At 37.6% G+C, this 23,810-nt stretch overlaps 6 protein-coding genes across 8 annotated transcripts; 1 reads left to right on the top strand and 5 right to left on the bottom strand.

Moving 5' to 3' along the window:
* Positions 1-897: 897 nt before the first annotated feature.
* On the bottom strand, positions 898-5,348 carry LOC124188662. Its single transcript, XM_046581455.1, has 9 exons — positions 4,663-5,348; positions 4,181-4,580; positions 2,869-4,111; positions 2,676-2,794; positions 2,541-2,610; positions 2,393-2,471; positions 2,131-2,306; positions 1,871-2,033; positions 898-1,794 (listed from the first exon to the last, which is right to left on the bottom strand). The coding sequence occupies exons 1-9, from the start codon at positions 4,833-4,835 to the stop codon at positions 1,359-1,361; spliced, it is 2,859 nt and encodes a 952-aa protein (XP_046437411.1). The 5' UTR covers positions 4,836-5,348; the 3' UTR covers positions 898-1,358.
* A 380-nt stretch (positions 5,349-5,728) lies between these two features.
* Positions 5,729-9,243, bottom strand: LOC124188664 (ADP-ribosylation factor-binding protein GGA1-like). Of its 2 annotated transcripts, XM_046581458.1 has the most exons (13): positions 8,984-9,167; positions 8,663-8,823; positions 8,179-8,589; positions 7,897-8,116; positions 7,648-7,836; positions 7,500-7,568; positions 7,176-7,418; positions 6,816-7,100; positions 6,702-6,755; positions 6,551-6,633; positions 6,394-6,477; positions 6,218-6,328; positions 5,729-6,138 (listed from the first exon to the last, which is right to left on the bottom strand). In XM_046581458.1, the coding sequence occupies exons 1-13, from the start codon at positions 9,018-9,020 to the stop codon at positions 6,034-6,036; spliced, it is 2,052 nt and encodes a 683-aa protein (XP_046437414.1). In that variant the 5' UTR covers positions 9,021-9,167; the 3' UTR covers positions 5,729-6,033. The 2 variants fall into 2 exon arrangements, with proteins under 2 accessions (XP_046437414.1, XP_046437413.1); XM_046581457.1 differs by having other exon boundaries at positions 6,702-7,100; positions 8,984-9,243.
* Positions 9,244-13,570: 4,327 nt separating this feature from the next.
* Positions 13,571-16,526, bottom strand: LOC124188355 (S-adenosyl-L-methionine-dependent tRNA 4-demethylwyosine synthase TYW1-like). Its single transcript, XM_046580918.1, has 9 exons — positions 16,097-16,526; positions 15,933-16,031; positions 15,142-15,861; positions 15,022-15,077; positions 14,780-14,952; positions 14,428-14,694; positions 14,204-14,362; positions 13,872-14,123; positions 13,571-13,810 (listed from the first exon to the last, which is right to left on the bottom strand). The coding sequence occupies exons 1-9, from the start codon at positions 16,406-16,408 to the stop codon at positions 13,671-13,673; spliced, it is 2,178 nt and encodes a 725-aa protein (XP_046436874.1). The 5' UTR covers positions 16,409-16,526; the 3' UTR covers positions 13,571-13,670.
* A 186-nt stretch (positions 16,527-16,712) lies between these two features.
* Positions 16,713-21,628, top strand: LOC124188354 (AP-3 complex subunit beta-1-like). 2 transcript variants are annotated; one of them, XM_046580917.1, is made up of 18 exons: positions 16,713-17,082; positions 17,143-17,313; positions 17,382-17,645; positions 17,729-17,778; positions 17,882-18,131; positions 18,206-18,358; positions 18,425-18,618; positions 18,680-18,753; positions 18,833-19,059; positions 19,125-19,219; positions 19,282-19,439; positions 19,743-19,890; positions 19,954-20,375; positions 20,477-20,608; positions 20,670-20,818; positions 20,905-21,130; positions 21,194-21,332; positions 21,401-21,628. In XM_046580917.1, exons 1-18 carry the CDS (start codon positions 16,882-16,884, stop codon positions 21,543-21,545), a joined length of 3,198 nt encoding a protein of 1,065 aa, XP_046436873.1. In that variant the 5' UTR covers positions 16,713-16,881; the 3' UTR covers positions 21,546-21,628. The 2 variants fall into 2 exon arrangements, with proteins under 2 accessions (XP_046436873.1, XP_046436872.1); XM_046580916.1 differs by having other exon boundaries at positions 16,757-17,082; positions 18,206-18,618.
* Positions 20,817-23,098, bottom strand: LOC124188358 (luc7-like protein 3). Its single transcript, XM_046580921.1, has 6 exons — positions 22,703-23,098; positions 22,500-22,622; positions 22,198-22,419; positions 21,921-22,110; positions 21,660-21,774; positions 20,817-21,592 (listed from the first exon to the last, which is right to left on the bottom strand). The coding sequence occupies exons 1-6, from the start codon at positions 23,096-23,098 to the stop codon at positions 21,565-21,567; spliced, it is 1,074 nt and encodes a 357-aa protein (XP_046436877.1). The 3' UTR covers positions 20,817-21,564.
* LOC124188359 (tubulin-specific chaperone A-like) lies at positions 23,062-23,797 on the bottom strand. Its single transcript, XM_046580922.1, has 2 exons — positions 23,542-23,797; positions 23,062-23,418 (listed from the first exon to the last, which is right to left on the bottom strand). The coding sequence occupies exons 1-2, from the start codon at positions 23,780-23,782 to the stop codon at positions 23,222-23,224; spliced, it is 438 nt and encodes a 145-aa protein (XP_046436878.1). The 5' UTR covers positions 23,783-23,797; the 3' UTR covers positions 23,062-23,221.
* Between the last annotated feature and the right edge of the window lie 13 nt (positions 23,798-23,810).

The raw sequence follows: 23,810 nt of genomic DNA, 5'->3' as shown, positions 1-23,810 counted from the left end.
TGTAGTTTCTGCGCTATGCGCTACTACCGTTTATTAGAAACATGGATGATTTCGAAGTTATTGGCTCCATCTAGTGTATTGTAGAGGTTGCACGGAAAGGGTAAAAAGTAGCGACGGTCAGTCGACATTGAACGATCGGTTAGACCCAATGTAGCACAATTTAAAAGTCGGGATCAGTCTTGGATTTGCTGTATGCCGTTCAGCTTCTAGAATACACATGTGTATTCTGGGTTGAATCCGATGCACATGTCTATTGAGAAAGTTCAAAGGCATACAGCAAATCCAAGACTGATCCCGACTGTTAAGTTGCATCCATTTATAGTCACTGCCCGAGTCTAACTGATCCCTATTGTGGCGCGTCGTCACCAGGAAAAGTAGAAACAGTCATCTGACCGTCGCTGCTCTTTACCCTTCCCGGATGGTGTCCGGTCGCTGTTTCCGCTACAATACCATTAAAGCGCTAGTCTGAGTCCTTTGGCAATTTCCTAATTAGTTTCTTGTATACTAGCTATATGCTAGGTGTAATAAGAATTTCGTTTTTTAAATGGTCACAAGGATTCTTTGTCATATACTGTAAGAGAAAATTCATTCCGCATCAGGTGGTTGAGTTGCATAAATTGGAAACACCCCTTTACTTTCCCCGAAAGTACGTCTACTCGTTGTCTCGTTGATTGCCTGATGCTCTCAAAATAAAAAAACACTAACTATTAAACATTTATTTCAAGCAATCTGAATTTTGAGCTGTTATGATTTTGTCTGTGTCGGGTTGGTTCGAATATTTGAAAGAAGAGAATGAGGGAAAAGAAAACTAGAGAAAGATGTAAGGCTAAGACGGCAGGTATCATGAAAAAAAAGAGGAAGATAATCATATTGGCCTCAAACAGTAACAGAATACCCTAAATTTTGACATTTTATTTTTAAATTAAATACAGATTTAAACACATTTAAAAAAGAAGATCAGTTCTAGAAGACAACTCACGCGCGCAGAAAGGGATGGAATTAGATACGTAGATGGGTAGACATTTTGGCACGTTGAACAATTAAAAATGTGGTTCAAGAATCATAAAAAAATTTAATAAATAAATAAAGCAAGCTCCTCCACAGAGAAAATGAAAGAAGGAAGTTGGACAAATTTTTATGATTGAAACTGTTATTTAGTAGTGGTTAAAAAAACTTTCCTATAATAACATCTTTGATAACATCGCTGAATTAATTCAATTGAAATATCGTACGTGCGTATTGCACCTTTCAATGCAAAATTAGTTTGTCGATTGTTTTAATCATTTTTGAACCAGATTTTCTAGATCTATTTTCATTTGTTGATTTTATATATTTCTTAAATTGTGTTGTCTGTTTCGCTATAAAATGCTTATCTCGTCTAACTCAGGTTCATTGGTACTCTGCTCTTCCGACGCAGAGGATGCGACGAGTGTTTGAGAAGTCATTGCGGAAATTCGCCTATTGGTTAATTGTTCAGTTGAGACGGAATGGCCTCCATCGGTATTGCCTGGAGAATGCTGGAGAGCTACATTAGTCGGAGAATCTCTCTTGAAAATTCTCTTAAGGCGAAGCATCAAATAGTGACGAACATCTCGTTGTAAAACAATAAAAATGATAAAAATGACGATTCCTCGCAATGCGTTGAGCAAATTGCCGATTTCGAAGAAGTATCTTCCTACGGAGTTGCTTTGAAAGATGGCTTGAGATTCGGATAGATACACAGGCAGCCAAGCAGCAAGTTCAAACACCCATGGGACTCCGGTGATAAAAAAGAGTTTCAACGCCATTTTAAAACTGTTTCAAAGAAAATCAAATTTCATCAACATAATTAAAATATAATTCATTTAATAGCACGATCATTATTTCTTACTCTTCCTGCTCCTTTGAAACTTTTTTGTTGCTCCTTATCGATTGTTTCCTCCTCCAGCAGTGCATCAGGTTGGGATTGAAAATCAAGGAGAGAAAACATATCATGTCGAGAACTAGCAAGGTACCAACAGGCCCATAAAAGAAAACCAGTGCTGAAATGCCATCTAATTTAAAAAAAAAAAAAAAAAAAAAAAAAACATTATTTAGGCTATCTACCATATGGTTCAACCGTTCAACAAAGTGGGCCAAGCAAATACTAACCATGAGGAAACCAACAGTTAAGAAGACCGATATTTGGATTGACGCTGTCAGAAACACCAAGCTCCGTAGATTGGAATTGTGTAATCGCCATAGCAATAAGAGCTATGATGGGAACGCCCCATCCGAATATCGAATACGGGATGAATAGCATGTCGTTGGACACCTTGAATGCGCCACTAAAAATGTTTTTGAGCAGAGTTTTTTGTGAAACGAATAAATTTACTTGGTCGTAAAAATTGAAAATTATACAATTTTGAATTACGTGAAAATTCGGTAGTAATCAAAACAGTATACAGTCAACCACGCGAATGAAGCTATCGATGCGCCATAAATAAAATAACCTGTCCATAAACAAAATTTCGGTCTAGATTCGTTTTACGAAGGAAATATTATTGACAGTAAAGTCATACCTATGGCAACGCAAGAAGTTTGGATTGGCGGAAAATACTCTCGTTGAACCATCGCTAAGCAAATGAACGTCTAAAATCCAATAAAATTTCAGAACTGTGCGTAAACTTATCATCTAAATAGTTATTCAAAAATACCAGAGACAGAGTGAAGACGTGACAAAGTAGAATGCGGCCCGTCAACATCGTGGCCATAGTCGGAGTTCTCGTTCCCCTACTTCCTGCTCCAAATCCGGTCGTAACTAATTTGGCGGAACCTATTTAACCCAAATAAAAAAAGAGAGGGTTTTAATATTGTTAAATGTGATATACATGAATGAGTTATTATTACCTTTAGCTGGAACAAAAAAATAAATTATTAATGTGAGTATTAAACCCACAGCAGAAATGCAGAGAAGGACGGGGTAATGAATAGATACGTGGTGTTCCTGTTTTGCGCAATGGAAAATTTGTGGCTGGTAGGAAACTTCTTTCTCACTTCGGAAGCGTACAAAATCGGCACAAAAAAAATGGGGTTTCAATTTAAAGTTCCAATAATTTTTTGTTTGTAAATGGATCAACAGTGACAGTTCATTTTTCGGATTAACCTCGAATTTTATTTCCGTCGAGGCGTCATAACTAACGAAAGGAATTAATCGAATTAACTCGCAAGAACCCGACGAAATGTTTGAGATGAGATTGGTGACAATTTTATGTTCATTCAAGAAATAATTGTTCAAGGCTTGGGAAATAATCCGCTCTTCACCCGATGAACCTTCTCCCAACTTTAGTAGCTGGCAAGTTTCCGATTCGTCCATCACGTATCCAAGGGGACAACATTTTGGGGTTTTAATTTTACCGGAGTCGTTGTAATCCATTTCGTGAAGGGTATTAAAATCACCTGGATACTCAGGTGTGTTAAATTCAGGTAAATGCTGACCAGGATCAACGGAGTTGCTGTTATCAATTTCGTGAGTGGTATCGGAATAATCTGGATATTCAGGTATGATGATTTCAGATACGTTGTGACCAGGAAAAAAGGAGCTGTTGGAATCCGTTTCGTAAGGATTGAAATAATCTGGATACTCGGGTAACTCGGATAAGTGCTGATCACTATTATCCTGGTCTACGCAGAAAAAGGCTTCGTTTGACGTTACAGGGAAACCAGCGGCATCATAAGATACAACGTCCTCTATACAGTAATGCTCCATAGAGAATAACTGGCCATGTATATCACTGTTGCTCATGCCGATCTCTAAACTGCCATTTGGGGCCAGATTGAAATTTTTGGTAGTCAATTGATTTTGGAAGCAAGGGAGTGGGCCGATGCGAAAAAACATGTCGTCTCTTTCTGTGGGTTGAAGATCATCAAAGTAATTTGTTGCAAATCCTTGATTTTCTATGCACTGTCCCCGGGAAGAATAAACTTCATTTCTTGCGCAGCACTTTCGAATCACAGTTCGGCCGACAATTGGTGACAATTCGGCAGGAATTACTGGTGCGATAAAATCTAGCTGCAGCTTTCCCACGTTGTCAATGGCAGTCGTGGGGAATGACGTGGTATTTTGACTACAAACAAACGCGACTCTCCTAGGCTAAAAATCATTAAAAAAATCATGAATAAAATAAAAGAAATAAGCGTTTTCAATATACAGCACTCCTACCTTGGTGAAATTTCCATTTTCAAAATAGTCTTCGATACAGTGAACGTCAAATTGCAAGAGCCAAAATCGATGGGGCACTATCAACTGGCCAGACGGAAGCGGGTAAAAAAGATCGTCCACCTTTTGGTCTGGTTGCAATAGCAAATCGAGCTCGCAATTGCGGGGAAATCCCGTGTCGACTTCAAAATTGTCAAGCGCATATCCCGAAGGCAGATGCTGTTTGTGCTCAATAAATATTTGGTTCTTATTTTTGGTTCGGGATGACGACTCTGAAATCGAGTATTTCACACATCGATCTTTCCTATCGGCAACTTCTTCTTCCATATTAAAATTGTAAATTTGGCCTCGACCACAGCATTTCCGGATCAAAAACTTATTTGTCTTCAATCTTTGGTCCATTCTGATAACCACAAATAAATGAATAATCAATAAGAATTTTAAAAAATCAATTAAAAACAAAAGGACTACAAAATGATACGTACCCATTGTTTGAAGTATTGTGGAAATGCGAATTTGCCTGCTCTGTTAAATAAAGTGAAGAAGAATCTGGGGCGGTAAATTGCGGCTGAGATGCTACTGTTTCCATCATAATCTTTCGTTGTAACAGTAAAATGAACGTGAAGGCAATAAGCCCACTACTGCTGAAAACTCCCATGGCGAATGACTGTCAGGTGGTGAATAACCACGACGCAGAAATAGTAAAAGCTCAAATATCAGCGAATTTGCGCAATAAGTTGACGAAACGAAATGTTACACAGAATACAAATATAGCACAAGGCGTCACATTCAAACTGATATTACTGAGATTGATTATTCACAACAACTGCACTTCACATTTTGAGCGTAATTTGATCTAAAAATTTCACGTGATAAAGAGAGAGGTAAACCATACATCCGCTTCCATCTGACGCACTCAGTTGTATAGGGAAAACCTCAAGAAAAATTCCCGTTTCTTCTTGTTCTGGGCGGGCATTCAAGAGTCATTTAAGCCTCCAGGGTTTAGTGACTTGGAATTTCCATTCCTGTCCTCTAGCACTTTTACTTTCATTTTGCTATCACGTCTTTCAGATACTTGGCTGCGTGTCTGACCTTGTGCAATGAAACTGTGTTTGAATTGGACCATGCTTACGTCAAACCTTTACATGCGCAGATTCAGAAATCAGTATAGACAGTGATATTCATCCGTTTTCAAGGATATGACGTCAATGTGAATTTAGAAGAACGACTCGATAATAAACAAATATCGTACTGTCTTTTTCGATTGTCTTAGGCCCTCAGTTTCGTGTTTATAACGATCCGAACCCCCATCAGCGCTCAAACTGGCTCATGGTCAAATCCAAAACATTCTTTGATTTTATGAATCCCATCTACCTTCGCTTTCACTTGAGTCTGCAACTGTATCCATTACAGCCAAATTTAGCGTGAGAAACGAAAATAAATTGGCATGAGTTATCAGGCGTACAACTACACTAAAAAGCTATGGTAAAAAATAACAGAAAAACCTGCTTTTAGAGACGGATCTAAAAATACTTAAAATTTCTTAAATAATAACATCTATAAGTATTGTAATCAGTTGTAAGTAATCAATAAGGAAAACCGCATCGAGAGCCCATTTTTTAAACACTAGCTCTCGCAGCGTTTATTCCAAAGCATCTGCACACAATAAGGAGATGTTACAGAGACTACTCAAGTAAACATCGTAGGAAATGAGAAAACTTTAGAAATTACAATGCCATAGAAATTTTGAAGGGTACGCATAAGGTACTTTAAACGATTAGCAAGAACTTCAAATACTTGTTACGCTTTCAAACAGAAATAATATAAAAACATTTGAAACATAAATTCTCTTCATCTCAAACGACATCTGGGCAAAGATTTAAATTCGGCACGCTTCCCATTTCAGTGTTTGTTTCACCGTCCATATCGAAGCTGACAACGTACTTAAGCTCAATGAGATTCTGTCGACAAAGAAACACTAACTTAGATCCAATTACGAAAAACAACACGGATCGCTTGTCAGCGTAGGTGCAAACTTACCAGGCCGGCGGTGGAGAGTAACACGACTTGAGTGATAGCAGGTGGAGGGAGAAACGGGTTGAACGCAGGCAATTTGTTATCAGATGGCGGTTGAAGCTTTACTCGATTTCCCTACAATTAGAAAGAACACACATTTAGAAGATTAGAGTAGATTTAGAAGACATTTTTAAATTTACCTTTGGAACTATTGCCTGGAAGGTGAAATTGGTCAGCGGTGAAGCACTACGACTAGTGGCAGACAGCACGAATACAGAAACATTCTGCATTGCACAAACAAAAACACGCTTAAAAAATGTTACAACTGCAACAACAGAAACCAATTCTTAGACTCACCTTGGGGACATTAGCAGATGCACAGTGCAAACTCATGTTTAACCCAGAATCTTGAGTCAACAAAGCTATTGGGCTCTTTGAACCTGTAATAGGAAAGAAGGTATTTAAATACTTTGTCACCAATTTTGAAATGAAACATATACTCTTTTACTCGGTTTAATGTCTTCCAATTTCAAGAAAACATCCGACAAGCTTGGAGCGGGGCCTGGAGCAACAGAAGTCGTGCTGATTGGAGGGCTATGTAGAAGTTGAACATCATCGTTACCTCCAATGCTATTTTCATTACTCGAAATGCCAGTGTCCAGCATAGAGACGTCGCTATCTTGCCGCGGTTGTGTACCAACAGACACATTTAGTTGTTTGACTGCTGTTTCGGCAAACGGCACCAGTAAAGGTAGAGTGGAAGCTTCGGTCGGCGGGGTAGTGACACAGGGAGACGCAGAAGGCTTGATCGTTGCAGGCAAGCTATTTTGCATCAACAAATCAAACTCAATTGGAATGTAGGGACTGGTGACAGCTGAAGGAGTCCTGACTTCTTCATTTGAAGATCCTGTATGAAATAAAGTGAATTAAATTGAGCGGAAAGAAGGCCGTAACACCCTCTACTGGAACAATGTTGACGTACGAAATAAAATGTTGGGAGTTTGATTTTCTTTGATTGCGTTCCCTTCGTTCTGCACTTTTTTCCTAGCCAATTCGTTAAGGGGAACTCTTTCAACGGGCTTTTGGAAACTTGACTGATGCTTCGCACTTGTAGGTAGGTTTTGCTTCATCAGAGCTTCACCAAGGACATCTAGATCTTCCAGACCACGTTTCGCAGTTACCTCCTCGGTAGTTTTTACATCAGGAGTGCGTTGTGGTGTTTGCCCTGTATCACATATTTGTTTTGTTTTTTATTTTACTTTAAAATGCTTAAAATATTTCATTCCTGAAATAAAAGTACTTTTACCAGCACACTCAAATTTCAGGGGCTGCAAAAGATTAATGGAAGGTGACAGCGGAGCGAAATCGTCCAGTCCTGAAATACAAAAATACAAAATACATAAATTTACCTTTCTTAGCAATTAGTTGGAACACATATTAGATTTTATTCTAACCTAAAAGCAACTGATCGTCCAGAGTACTCCGGGGAGATGGCTGAGGCTGTACCATGGGGCCAAGATCAAGAAGATCAAGACTTGCTCTTTGTGGCTGAGAAGGCGGAATGGGCTGTTGCATTGTTCGTACTAATACTTCGTATCGATCAAGAGCATGACTCAATTCATCGCTTGTTTGTAAAATATCGGCTACAAGAAAATTACATTTCTTTTAATAACGGTAATATTTGTGCTAACACTTGTAGAAACCTAAAGTGTCGCCTTTATCATCCGTTTCCGTGGCCAGTTTTGATAAGTTTGGTCGCAGCTTATCACAATTACTGGCCAATTCTTTGCAAAGTTCCATTTCTTCCGCTGTTGCACCATTGGCTTCGAAATTATCCAACAATTCTTCTAACAAACGGATGTTGCTATTAACTGTTTCTATCTCTAGTTGTCGTCGACTTGCAGCCTCTATCCGATTTTCTTCCTTCGATGGAATTTTAGTTGAATTTTCAGTAAAAAAATATTAAGAGTGGATGGTATACTCACTTCTCTAACCATGCTTTTAATAAGGCGATTGGCAGCTTGAAGATCCTCTGGATCCTTGCTCTTCAATAACTTTTGTAGCAAAGCATCTTTTTCTGAATTATCACAAAATGGTATCTTTTCCCTTGGTGCAGGGCTAATAGGCTGGACAGTGTTGGATCCAGTGTAACTGGGGTTTTCTTTAATAACACCTTGCTTCCTCAACATGTCATAAGCTTCATGTATCTTAGGCTCTGATTTCAAATCAATTGTCCACGTGTAAATGATTTCAAGAATCCTTTGCTTAACATGAATAGGTGTTCGGTGAGCTTGATATTTTGGAGACACTAGTTTGATCAATTCATTAAGAAATCTGAATTTGCCAATCTCTGAATGAAAGGAAGGCCCACAAGATTTGACACACTGCTCTAGAAGCTTAAACGAGAAAATAAAAAAAAAAACAGGTTAATTACAAGTAAACTATATAACACTGCAATGTTTATCATACTGCTAAGGCATTGAGGGCTTCTTTCTCTTGAGGAGAATGGATTCTGTATGCCAGAAGTTTTACAGCTACTTGAGGTCCATCGGATTCATGAGTTACCCTCTCACAAAAAGATGCAACATCAAGAGGATCAGGTTGATCAACAAGAGGGTTGGTTGCTTTTACTTGAAAAACAAAACAAAACAAAGAACACAAGCAGATATATAAGCAGCAGAACTTTAACAGTATTAAAATGTGTCTTGTTGACAACATTTGTTTAAGATTCATAATAGTTTAGCATAATTCAGCAGAATATATAATCATATGAATGTAAGGTAATATTACCGATAAGTGTGTCGAGTGAATTGTTAGAAGAAGCCATCTCGATTATCGAAATAATTTATGATCTGTTTATAATCTGTGTTTTCGCAATTCAGAATGTAATTTTCGATCAACTGACAGTTCTCGTTCGTAGTCGTCTGTTGTCAACGAAAGGTTGCCATTATTTTTTTTTAGACACTTAAGCTATCAAAGTCGTCGAGTGTCGACTCGTCGGCTAGCCGCCATGTCGCATTGCTGCACCACTTGGCACTTGCACAACTGCCAAGATTTAAAAAATAAAATTTTTCAGTCAAATTGAATAATACTAGTTCTAACTAGATAACTAACTAGAATTTATTATTTTGGGGGAAATCAAAGGCGAGCAATGTGTGTACATTAAATTAATTCCACCGCAACCTTGATAAACTTTTCTGGTTTGTTTTACACTTCCGCTGTGTGATGTGAAATAGATGCATCTACCGTGACTCCCGAGCTAGGCGCCGGAAATTTCCTCTTTATTCCACTCACAAATTTTCCCTATTCATCTTTTTTTTGGTGTATTAACATTGTTGGGTCTTTTAGATAATTTTACAAGATACGAATGAAATCTTACATTAGTAGGAAAACAATCGAAAAAGTTATAATATAATAACTTGGATACATAAAAATAATAATTACATAACATAATTAAAAAACAAAATGTAAAAAAAAATCAAATCTTTCAAAATTTGAGAGTTTAGAAATATAAAGATAACGCGCGCTAGTAAGAGTGGCCGGAAATCTCAAATCAAGAGTTAAATTTTGAACGGAGCAAATTGGAACGGAGTCAATCGACTTTTTCACCTAGATAAGATAAATAGACAGACATACATTGGTCTGACCAGCTGTTTGAAATCTCATAATCTGACAAGTCGTCTCTTCATATCCGCATTGGGATCATTGTACTTTCTGTTAATAGAATCTTCATTAATTTCATTCTGTACTGTCGCTGAATCCGTTAGGGTGTGGTAATTTCTGATAATTAACAATATCAAACGATGGAAAATCAAAGACAGCATACATGCCCAACTGGTGTAGTAAACAAACAAACAAACCGCTTCGAAGCTCTAGGACTTCTAGGAATCCCCCGGAAGTTCAAGCCCAAGCCGAGTTAATGACTGTCACCAGCGAGATCGAAGGTCGCAATTGGTATGCGGCACAGCGGCAGCTATCACCATGTCCAGCTGCCTGTGAAAAAGCCGGCATAATTTGCTATCACGTCACTCGCACCTCCATTTCTATCTAAGCAAAAAGCCAAAAACCACCTGTTCTAGGAATCCAATCAATGGAGTTTAGACTTTAGAGACTTTGAATTTAAGGTGTGTATGCGAGGACTGAGTTGAAGAATGCGTATAAATGATGACGATCCATACAAATAATAAAGGTAAATTATAAAAAATATGATGTAATGGTAAGTTTTTCATCTTCAGCAATTATACGCGATATTTTCTTTGATCACGTAACAACGAAAACTAGTGTAGCTTGTAGAAATAAGAATTCAAACGGAATACTAAACCAATGCCATCTAGCTTTGAGAGGAGCATCCAAGTATAAACTCTATGGGCCATCTTAGACCTCTTGCGTGACAACCCGAGAGGAACTAATGCGAAGCGATTTTTGGAAGGAATTTTGTCCTAACTTGGAATTTGGGGAAAATTCAGAAAATTACTTGACGTAGGCCCCACAGGTTGATGATTTGTAATTTCCAGGTAATTTAATGTCTACGGTTGATTGACGTATAAGAAAAACGGCAAGTTTGTGAGTTGATAGGCATCTGTTTGGTATCCCTAGCTTTGAACCAATAGAGATTTTTTTTTACAATTTTGGTAGGAAGACGTTGAAGTGGTCATATGCCCCACACGTATTCTCTGGTTTATAGGGAAATATTGCGCAATGGTTTGTTTAAATTCGAAAGAAAAAAAAAGTTCTGCGCATTTTTTTTCTAGGCTTATTTGTGGTACTTTGGTTCTTTTGAGTCTTCTCTCCGCGCAAAGGGCGCAAAGTAGTTTGCTTAGTTCGATTATCCGCTTCACTATTTCGCTTTGGCATCTGGCTCGTGAAACGCACCTGTGCACCTGTATACCTGTATACGCGTAGTTGCCCATGATTATTTTGTTTTACAAATTATTCCTGGTAATCTTATAATCAAAACAGAAACTTCACTTCCTCAAAAAAGTGTCTAGACATCCTATCAATCGGTTTTTCACTGTATACCCAGCTAAAAGAAAGTTTTAAAAATCCTGTAACTATTGGATTTAAATTTATGCTATATAAACTATACAACATAGGGCAACATATGGTGCATGGAAATTTATGACTGTGAGCTACTGGACATACATGCCTAGGAACCTGTCCAATATAAAAGACAATTTGTTAAAAAACAATCTATTTGTCAAAAGAAAATTAAGCAAAAAAATTTCATACTTTTATTTATCTAGAATTTTTGTTTTAAGCGATCAAATAAAACAAAATACATAGAAATGATAGAAATAACACCTGATCTGGGCTGATTTGCGAGTGGTGAAAGCATGGGTGTCAGATCGAATCGCCATACCGGTATTCAGTTGTGCCGCTCTGCTGACCGACCGTGGCAGCAACTCGGAGCAGTGTCTGTTTTATGTGAACTGAAGGAAGCGCAGCAAGTTTGTTGGTTAATACTATTATTGTGAAACCCGCTCCTGTTTGCGGTCATATTGTCCTTACTTCAGAGTGCTTCAGAATCACAGAAGAAACAATTCAGCGCAAATTATACGGAATTGCAGTGTAGATTGGATGCAACAATATTCACAGACTCATTGTCAAGCTTAAGTCTTGTGATTTCTTGACATCCCTTTTAATTTATTAATGAGGTCATTTTAAAATATCAGTTTCTTTACCGTCATTTTTTTATGTAACGAGAAAATGTAATTAGAAAGATAATTGGAATCCGCATAAAACCAAATTAACTTTTAATCCAAAATCATAACGATACCATTTAAAGAAATAATTATTCACCCGTTGTGACACAATAACTTAAATCGCGAGTAAAAGTTGCAATATTTGATAAAGATAATTTCTAACAAAATAAGTTTTTACTTATTTCCATCTTCAAGCTTCGTCAACTGTGAAGCCGTCCAAGATATTATTTAAAGAAAAACCTCGAGGGCCCATCCTGAGACTATAGAAAGAGATAGAAAAAGCAGACAAAGCCACTCGACGATTAAATTACAACAGACCGGAAATTCAATCCCACCATCTTCGGTTTCGTATGTCGTTTTTTATTATTATTTTTTTGTTTAATCGTGATGGGAGCGCAAGAGTGCGACGAAGAAAGAGGGTGAAGCGACGAAGGAAAAGTTTTACGTCAAGTAAACGCCAAGGTATTATTTCAGGAGAGAAAAAAAAGACATGGCAGCATAAATAAAAGAGTAAAAAAGAAAAGGGTCGTCTCACGCGTACATTTCTACGTAGTGTAGGGAGATTAAATAAGAACAAAAGGGATCAGGAAGCACTACAACGGCGTTTCATCATAGCCACCGCCATCTGGGTGCTGTCGAAGTCCTACATGGGCCAGCAAGTAACACAGCACGAGAACGGAGAACCACACATAAAGATAAGGGAAGCTATAGACTATATAGCTGTACGCCAATGAAGCATCAGAAAAAGCTAAAGACGAAGGGTACACGAAAAGTTGGAATCGAGTCGATGAGACAGGTCATATAATTTGATAACGGTCGGCAGCGATTCATCCCCGCTAAGAGAGTTACGTGTTTCAAAGTTATAGTTATTCTCCAGTCTTCATAGAACGATGATGACTAAAATAATGATCTGTTGGTGGTGGTGCCTAAAGAGAAGGAAAACACGCTTACGAGAAAAAGGCCAGCTATAGAGAGTCAAAAGTGTGCACCAATACAAATTCGAGGATGCAGACGTGTTCTATCTCGCCAAAATCGCTGCAGTTCTTATCGAGTGGTTGTATTAAATTGATAGAAAGTTCTTAGTGTTATTTCAAACACGTTTTACACAAAAATCAATACTTCAATAGAGGTTTAGAGTATCATGTGACCAGTGTGGTGCATCAGCAAGTCTCCAATTTCCTCGACGTGAGCCGCGCTGGTGGTTGTGAAAGTCGGTGACGCGGTGGATTCAAACGTTAGAGCTCCAAACTCTGTAATATATTTGGCAAATCATTCCCACCAGGTACTGCGACAGCACTGACAACACATTGTTTAAATGTCTTCTTCTTCTTCTTGTACCAAGTCTTCACCAGCGATCGAGTTCTACCTCGAATGTGACAAGGAGATCACTTTCTTTTCAACCGGATAAGACGATACGCGGAACGATTGACGTATTTCCTCTCCAACCGGTTACGTTCCAGTTCCAGGATCAACTGCTCTGCTCCCCTGCAACATCTTATTTGTATAAAAGGTAGGACAGCCAAAACAATTTCATCCATTCACGTCAAGTCGAATCTCAAGGAAGAAAAAGAGGAGCTGGGATCACTGAATTCTTTTGATGCCTAGATGTAGTTTGCGACTAGAACTCTAGCACCATTGGAATTCAGTTTACCCTGGCTGGCGCAATTCGTCGGTGTTTTTTTATTGTTCACTGAATTTATTTTCAACTTCTATAAGTTTTAACTTCAGTACATTTTTGAAAAAGAATCGTTTCAGCGATATTTTGAACTGAGAATTTAGCAGCCGCTAATATCCTTCTTAGGCTGCTTACGGTGCCAGCGATTTTCAACAGGATCAAATCCATGCTCAGGACTTCCAAACATGGCCCAGTCTGGAGTTGGCGCCATGTAATCCTCCGAGGTAAACGTTGCTTTTCCTGTACAAAATTACGTTAATTATAATGCTTTTCACCTTAAATAAATGTTTAGTATTTTCACCATCAGACAAATAGTAATCTTGCATGAGCTGATGAAACTTGTCGTAATCAATCCAGGTATTCCAACGGCCATCTTTAAAGAACTTGCTGCGTTTGGCTAAGAGGATACAGTTTGAATGCTCATGTTCGGCAGCTAGGCCGTATGCATCAAGGTAGGAGCAGATTTTTTCACCAAACGTCACTACTTCATGATGCCATGGAATATTTTCCATAGTTAGCGTCGAAGCTTTGGATGTGCCACAAAAAGTTACACCTGACAAACGAAAGCATGTAAAATGTTTTAAAACGTCTGTGAAATACATGTAAATATATTTTTATAAAATGACAAACTACCTTTGATTTCAATAAAATCAGGTTCGCCAAGTTTAACAAGTTCGGCATAACTTTCAAGTTCTTCGACATTCCAGGCTTTAACTAAAGTCAAGCGATAGACCGTCCTTTGCCCTTTGGCTGAAAGGGCACGTAGACTGTCAAGGAATCTCTCCCAGAAATCTAATGAAGAAAACTTACGAAATATTACACAACAATTCACGAGGTCGCAATCATCTTAAATATACCTTTGAACAGCGGCCGATCAATTTTTTTAAGGCTATCCTTAGTTGATGCATCAACAGAAACGTAAAGTTGGGTACACGGTTCTAACTGACGAATAGCCTCGGGAAATTGGGCATTGGTCACCATGAACGACGAAATTTTCTTCTCGTGAAGCATACGCATGAATCTGTTGATCTCCGGGTACATGATTGGTTCACCAACAAGAGAGAGTGCACAATGAACAGGATTCATTCCTTCGGCTAAACGGTGAGGCTGGACGCCTGGAACTCCTGAAAATCGAAATGTTTTTAAAATGTAGCAAACATGTAATTATATTTTCTCTTTTGTTGAATACACAATGAAAAGAGTGAAAACCTTTGAACTGATTAATCATTTTAGCGTGTTGCTCTAGTGCTCCTTCTAATATGAATTCTGCTGAATCCATTTTCCATCGCCATTCGGTTCCGACAGGATTCGAGTGATGACGCCAACAGAAAACACATTTGTTGGCACACGCAAGACTAGGCGTGGTTTCCATACACCGATGACTACGGACATAAAAATACACTGTAAAACCGATACTCATTCATAAAAAAAAAAAAAAAAGACAAACAAACCTTTCGATTCCATAAAAAGTATGTTTGTAGCAACCGCCACGACCTCGTAACATAGCCTGACATAAAACGAAAAACATTAAACAAACTGAACAAATTTATAAACAATTTGAACATGTATACTTTAGTCCATCGGCACAATTTCACGCCTGAGTGAGTTCCTATCAAGCGATATCCTTGTTTTGTCAAAGATTCTCGAAGTTGAGGAGTTAACATTTCACGTGGTTCTCCATCGACCGTTGTAATCTCTTCTTCTTCCTCACTGTCTTCTCCAACTTTGTTTTCTACTCGGACAAAACTTCCCAGATCTTCTAAATCGACGACAGCTTCATTTGTATCTGATTCGGAATCAGAATCACGTGTAACGTCTGTTTCTTCCACTATATTATTTTTCTTTTTCTGTGACCGATTGACGGATTTCTTTTTTCCTTTTTTACTGCAACAATCATTTCCTTTACTGCATCCACTTTTCTTTTCAGTTGTACCTTGAGGATTTTTTAATAAATTGAGAATTCCTTCACACCAATGGTCGAAATCGGCTTCTATGTTCCCATGTAAACTTTCAGAAACATTCTCATCTCCTAGCCCGAGGGGTGCATAGCGCTCCGCCCCAATCTTACTCAACCACTTGTCAATATTGCGGCCAATCACATTGTAATTTTCAAAATATAAGGAATTGCCAAGACCAAATACTGAAAACCTAACATCAGCCAAAAAGGTTTGTGGTACTCGAAAATCAAGAGCAGAATCTTCAAGCCATTTATAAAACCACTCAGCATCTTCTGGAGGCGATCCTTCGGCATAAGTGGAAACAATAAATATGAAAAGTGTGTCTTTAGTGTCCTGCATTCAAAAGTATGTTAGGTATGAATTAGTAGTTTTGATTTTTTTTTTAATTTAAAAAATGATCTTACAGGACCAACAAAGATATCCTCAGAATCACATTCTTTAAGGTTAACAACTGAGACTTGAGTTTCTTCACTCACATGTTCTGAGAGAATTTCAGCAAATTTCTAAATAATGTCGGGCCAGTTATAAGAAATAGTTTTTATAATAAGGTTTAATTTAGTGATTGTACCTTGCTTTTGCCCATGAGAGTTCCATACATAATTTTGATTTGTGAAGGTTGCTTTTCGAATTTAGATGTTTCCTTACTCCCACAGTTGCAATCATGTTTTTTCTTCTTTTTCTTCATATTTTCTAGGGCTGACATGCTATCTGTCTCACCAACTGTATCGGCCGAAGACTTTTCAGTGACATTAGGTTCATCGTTGTTGATGTTACCCTTCTTTCTCCTTGATATCCAATATCCTAGAGCCAAAGAGAACACAGCAAGGCCCAAAGTAGGAAGAAAGAAACTGCCAATCAATGGTGGATGAGCCACCTTCATCGCAAAATTTACTTTTTTGTTTTTTGTCTAGAATTACAGTTCTGTTTTGTAGCTAACAGCACTTGTGTCTTTAATTTTTAACTTTTCGTCTAGCTTTTAATTCACGTGTTATCTGTAAAAAATGCCGACTTGCCAAACTTACAATTCACTAATGAGGCAAGGAATTTATTCGAGAGAAACAAAACAAAGTAGCTCGTAAATAGTTTGAAGTGCCAAGAAAATATGATTTCAATTATATAATAATTTGTTTAAATTTTCCAAATGAAATATCAGGCTAAAATCGCAACTCGCAACAATTTGTTTTTGTGATTTGGTGCGCTGTTTTAAGCAGCTGACAACTCCCCTCCCCCTTAAGTGCATGCAGGCAGGTGAGCTCTGAGCTGTCACAACACAAGTTCGTCTACTGTAAAATAATCGCAACCTATATTGTTTGTTGGATTCGCAAAAAACATAGTCTATTCGTTAAGTTCATCATGGCTTCTGGGAATCTTGGACTAACTTATGGAGGGCAAGAAAAAACTCCATCATTGTCCGGCGAAACTGAATTTGCTGCCGAAGCTGGAGCTCCTGGGGGATTGTTTCATGCCGATTACAAACGTCATGACGATTTGAAACAAATGTTAGATAGCAGCAAAGATAGTCTAAAATTGGAAGCAATGAAAAGAATAATTGGGGTAAAATATTTACATTTTTGTTATCCATCAACTATATTGTAAACCATCATATTATTACAGATGATAGCCAAAGGAAGAGATGCTTCTGATTTATTTCCTGCTGTTGTGAAAAATGTGGTTTCTAAAAATATCGAAGTAAAGAAGCTGGTATATGTTTATCTGGTTCGTTATGCTGAAGAACAACAAGATCTGGCACTCCTTTCCATATCCACATTTCAAAGGGCTCTAAAGGTTGCCTTATTATTTTTTTTAATTCTACCCAAAGCACTAAATTACCAGATTTTTTTTTACATTACCAGGATCCAAATCAGCTTATAAGAGCTAGTGCACTCCGAGTTCTTTCTAGCATTAGGGTTCCAGTCATTGTTCCAATCATGATGCTGGCTATTAGAGATTCTGTTAGTGACATGTCACCATATGTCAGAAAAACAGCAGCTCATGCTATACCAAAACTCTATGATCTTGATCCTGAACAAAAGGATGAGCTTGTTATGGTGATTGAGAGACTCCTCTCAGATCAAACAACACTTGTTGTTGGATCAGCAGTCATGGCATTTGAACAGGTTTGAAAATTTCCTACAAAAGTTTTATTGATGATTTTGTTTATTGACTGTAACAATAAATCATTCTACAATCTTCAAAATAGGTATGTCCTGAACGCACGGATCTAATACACAAGAATTTTAGAAAACTTTGGTAAATATTTTAGTATTAAAATATGTTATTTATTTTGTTAAACTTGTGAGATTTATTTCACTATAATTTATTGTGTAATGTATTCGTTATTTTTTTTTAACAGTGCTGTTTTGGTGGATATTGAAGAATGGGGACAGGTTATTATTATTGGCATGCTTACCCGGTACGCGCGGACTCAATTTACGGACCCCAATATTAACGGTACTAATCATTCCGAAAAAGACAAACCATTTTACGAAGAAAGCGAAGAAGATGACGAGAAAGGAAAACAAACGGAATCGTTGGTGTTAGACCCAGATCATCGACTGCTTTTGCGAAACACGAAACCCTTGCTCCAGAGCAGAAACTCATCGGTGCGGTGTCTAAATCCAATAGGAATTTAGATAAAACATTTAATTGATTCTATATCTTTTGGTTTTCCTTAAAGGTTGTTATGGGTGTCGCCCAATTGTATCATCATTTGGCTCCTAGAGAAGATGTAGCCATAGTGACCAGGGCTTTAATACGCCTGCTGCGTTCACATCGTGAGGTTCAGACCGTCGTACTGAACTCAATTGCATCCATGTCAGTCAACCGAAAGGTACAAGTGAATGTTGCAAAAAAATTTATTTTGTGTGTGTTAACTTATTTTTTCGTCGTGTTGAAGGACATGTTTGAACCTTTTCTGAAAAATTTCTTCGTTAGAAGCACCGATGCTACGCAAATCAAACTACTTAAATTGGAGATTTTGACTAATTTAGCAAACGAGTCAAACATTACTTTTATTCTCCGAGAGTTTCAGACTTATATTTCAAGTCAAGATAGAGATCTTGTTGCTGCTACTATTCAAGCCATCGGACGGTAAAAACACCATTTTACTTCCATGAAGAACTGATTTCCTAATTCATCTTTACAATTATAGTTGTGCAGCTGGAATCAAAGAAGTAACCGACACATGCCTAAGTGGGCTTATCGCTTTGTTGTCGAATTCAGATGGTTGCTATTTCACATTTATAAAAATATTTGAACTTGTTGATAAGAATGTCATTTCCTTTTATTTGATTTCGTTTTATAGAATTGGTCGTTGCAGAGAGCGTTGTGGTCATTAAAAAACTGTTACAGACACACCAAGGCTCACACGGAGACATTGTCGGTCAAATGGCCCGACTTGTTAATAGAATAACTGTGCCCCAAGCTAGGGCAGCTATTCTATGGCTCGTAGGCGAACACTGCGAAAAGAAACGTGTGTCCAAAATGGCTCCCGATGTACTTCGTTTCATGGCACGGACTTTTGCAAATGAGGTAAAATCATGATATACTGAATATTTGTACATGAGCTTATTTTCAAATTGCATCATTATGATTAGCAAGATGTGGTGAAACTCCAGATTCTGAATTTAGCCGCCAAATTGTGCCTGTCAAATCCAAAACAAACCAAAGTTCTTTGTCAATACGTCTTCAGGTAATTTTTAATTCATATAATTTTTTTTTTCATTTGGTAATCTTTCAAAAATTTAATTGCAGTCTAGCAAAATATGACCAAAATTATGATATTCGAGACCGCACAAGGTTTCTTCGTCATCTTGTCTTCCCTTCAACTGAACAGGCGCTTCTTGCTAAATATGCCAAAAAAATATTTTTGGCCTCAAAGCCGGCTCCTGTAATCGAGTCCGTATTCAAAGGTAATCTAAAAATTTTAAGAAAAGATAGACGTGTATTAAAAATTTTCTTGGTTTAATCCTGCCAACGAAGAAAGTGGCAATGAGAAATTCTAATTTTCTCACTATTATTGTTTAAAAAACAAAAAAATGGTGGCGATTTAAGTATTTGTCAGGGCAACGCTGTCTTTTTTCGAAACCCGCCATTTCACTTACCCTTTCTTTGCTTTTTGGCAAATCGTATTGAACAGCAATACTGAGTCACAGCTTCAGGCGTTTAATGGGGCGTGGTTTAAATCCTGATCAACGTTGTTTCTTGTTTTTTAGATCGAGATGAATTTCAGTTGGGCTCTCTGTCTCACTACCTCAACAGCCGAGTTGTTGGATACATGGATCTACCAAATTTCCCTGCCGTTGCTCCTGATTCTAATGTTCGAAATGTTGAATCTCCCAGACCCGTCATTCCAGTTACCAGGTAAAAGACCACGTGATAGTTAGTTTCAAACTGCATTAAAGTGGTTGTTGTATGTTTCAAAAGTTTGCGAGGAAATTCTGCATCAGCTCCTTCCAAAGGAAAGAAAAAGGAAACGTTTTACTCGGAGAGTTCTTCAGAAGACGACGATGTGAAAGATGAATCTGGAAGCTCAGATTCAAAATCAGATTCTTCCTCTGAAATGGATTCGGATTCTGCAGAGAGTGATTCGGACGAATCCTCTAGCGAAGAAGATCCCGATGATTCTGTCGATATTTCCCAACAAAATATCGTACGGCTTTCACCATCTCTTTCTCCATCGCCTCCTGCTCAACGGTTGAGCCGTACACTCGTGATTGAATCTAGTTCGGAATCAGAGTACTCTTCGAACAGTTCCGATTCAGATTCCAATGACTCGGATAAAGTCGTAAAATCATCACGAATGCCACCACCCAAGTCGAATTTGGATTTACTCCTCGATTTAGATGGCAAGTCTCTGTTTAACCTGTCTGATTTCCATTTGTTTCATGTGTCTATGATGTTCTATTTAAATTTTTCTTTTTTGTATTTCCTTGTGCACTATTAACAGTCTCAGATTCAGCTCCAGTTATGGCTTCTGTTTCTGGAATTCCGCTTGGAACCTTAGCGAGCACACCAATTACGGACTCTAGCGTTCAACCAGTTTCTGCTGCGTACATTTCCACCAGACCAACGGAATTAGGTATATTTTTTAATTCATAGGTTAAACCAAAAAATTTATTGAAATATTTCTTGGCAAATAGTCTCCAGCATTTCAAGTGGTTGCGGTTTACAAATTTTATATCGTTACACACGCTCCATCAATTTGTACTCACCTTCCATGGTTACCATCGAGCTTACCTTAGTGAACACTGGCAACGAGGAGTTAACGGAAGTAAAAATAACTAACAAAGTAAGAAAACTATGTATCATTTTAGCTGTATATTGAGTTTTACTTCAGACAAGAGTTTGTTTTACTAATGAATCTCTTCATCTCAGAATATGCCTGTTGGTATTTCCATGCATGAATTTACGACTTTGGCGTCCCTTCCGGTCGGTGCCACGAGACTTGTTACAGTTGGCATAGACTTTGGCGATTCAACTCAAAATGTCAGCTGTGATTTGGTAGCTAGCGGAAGACCTATCAAAATCAATTTTAGACCTTCTGTTGGTGAACTGATTCGTCCTGTTACGTGCACTGAAGGTGTTTTTATCAATGAACAAGGTATATTTGGGATTATTGGGAATATGTCCAAGCAAGATGAGCACAAATTTACTAATTCAATAGGAAAACTCAAAGGGATGAATGAGCACAGCTTTTCAATTACCAACACATTGGAATTAGAAGATATGAAGAACATCTCAACTAAAATATTTCGCACGACTAATATGGCTTCCATAAATTCCAGCGATCCAAACACTTTAAGGTAAACTTGTGATTTGCCTTGTTTAAACGAATGATGATTAAATTTTTTTTTTTTTTTCTTCTTCATAGATTCGCCGGACAAACGCTGTCATCCAAATCATTGGTTTTAGTCACAATCTTGGTTGGGGTCAATCCCAAATTGACTGTTTCTTGCGAGAAGATGATCATTGGGTCCATGCTTTTAGCTGAACTCAAGGAAGCGCTTAAAAATTGATTAATCTCTGATGGTCATTTCATACTGTGCGTTTGTTCCACAGTTTTCTGTTGAAAATAATTTAATCAAATAAAAATTTGCAGTGAATTATTCTGAATTATTTAAATGTATTACTGAATTACGCCTTCAGATTTTTTTGAATCATTTTGATCGTTCATCATCGATGTCAACGTCTTTTCCTCCTCTTCATAGTCTGCAGACTTCTTCTTTATGATAACATCTAATTGATCTAAAAAATTTTATTTATTTTAAGTATTTGATAACAAGAAATTAGTTTTAACAAACCCAAAGTAATAAAAAAAAAAATTAATTGAAATAAGATGAAGCGATCAATATGAAAAATACGGTTAGGTTAAAAAAAGTAAAACATTTTACCTAGTGTACTATTAAAGTGGTCTGTGTCTTCCTGCCTAGAAAAAAGAGCGCGTCCTAATTCCAGAGAACGTGCTCTCAAAACGCGCAGATCTCTCAAGGACTGTAGCAGCTGGCCGATACGTTGGGTGTCATTCCGTTTGCGACGAACTTCTCCCAATATAACATCGGTTTCTCGTTTAGCTTCTAGACTCTTTATAGATTTTAAAATTATATAACCAATATGAAAAAAGAAGAAATTTAGAAAAAGAAAATGGTTTGATCTCTCCATTTCTCTGACCTTTTTACGGCTCAATTCCTTTCTTCTGATAGCTTCAGTTTGATCATCAATAAGTCTATGTAAATTTTCCCGCCGCACTAATGCTTCCTCTTCTTCTTTCTTCTGCCTTTCCTTTTTACGTTTCAGCCATTCTCTTTTCTCCTTTCTCTTAGTTAATTTTTCTTTGATTTCCTTTGAGGTCGCAAGATCCTCAATTTGTTCATTGACAAATTCAAGCCTTTCCTGTGAAAGAGATGTGATAAATTTTTGTTTATTTTACGCAGTTTATACTTTTACAATTAATAGCTTATAAAATGAAATACTTTTATTTGGTCTAATTCATGGGAATCGTTGGGGTTCTCGCAGACTTTACTTGTTTCTTGTGCTACTTTCAAACGGTCAGTCAGTCTTTTAGCCTCTTTAACCAAGTCCCGGAACTCGTTCATCTTTCGTTATAAAGTTAAATATATTGTATTTGTTACACGGTTTCCACAGAAAGTAGAAGCCAATTTTTACCACCACTTACTTGATCTGACGGCAGACAATTCCGTGGAATGATTCGGACCTGAATAAAATTATCGAGAAAGTGCTGATCCAGTTTTCGTTGATTCATCGTGTTCAGCCACTGCTGTTGCGGTTCAGTCACCATAGGTAACACGACATGTTGATTTACAGTTTTGTTGATTTCCCATGACATTTCATAAGAACTTGATGAAGTTGGCAAAGTTAAGCTATCATGAGCTGAATCACTTCCGAATTGAAATTTAGAATTGCTATATCTGATTTGACTTGGATTGCCAAAATTCAAAGGAGCACTGACAGGATGATTGAAATAACTTCCAGAAGAACTATTTTCAGGTTGAAAACTTGGTGGTAAATTTAAACTAAGATGATTCATGTTGTTGTAATTCCACTCTGCCATTGTATACTTTCACTTAATTTTTTTAAGAAGCAAGATGATCACACAGATTAATTGGTGTAGAAATTTTTGATAATGATGGGTGCAACTTAAGAAATAGTGCACCTAGCTTAATCCACACAAAGTTTAGAAGTGTGGTAGAGCTAATTCAAGAGCCTTAGAAGCATTCTGGAATTCCTCAGTTTCTGAAAGGTCTTTCTCGTTTTCAAGAATAGCTTTAAGATCTGCATATGCTGCTGTCAGACGTTTTTGACAGTCAGTAATCATCATGGCTGATTCTTGTATTACTTCCTCTTGCTTTTTAAGGACATGGCTATCCCCTCCTAAAAACAGAATATTTATTAATAATTGCGTAATTGAGGTTTCATTGAAGAATCAGTGATATGAAACAACATGGATTCGCTACAAGCCTCATTCCGGCAAAGTTGAAAATTTAAGAAACTTACCATTTTCCTTGAATTTTAACAGCCTATTTTTCTCTGTTTCTGTCTCCTTTTCGTACGACTGCTTTTCTTTGGCAATGCGATTTACCACGCCAGTTTTAATACGAATTTGTTTCAATCGTGGATCGGCCATTAGATTGGGAATGTGAATTTGTTTGATGGAGAACTTCGTCGTTTTGGAGTTTCGATTTTTGACACCACCGAGTTGGGCGCTGACAATTTTCGTGTAATGAAATTTGATCATGTTTCGCTTATTTTAGAAATTTGAAATC

Source organism: Daphnia pulex, chromosome 2 (genome assembly GCF_021134715.1).
Source record: "Daphnia pulex isolate KAP4 chromosome 2, ASM2113471v1".
NCBI lineage: Eukaryota > Metazoa > Arthropoda > Branchiopoda > Diplostraca > Daphniidae > Daphnia > Daphnia pulex.
Note: the sequence above shows the minus strand (reverse complement) of the source record. Positions and strands in the feature narration are given on the sequence as shown.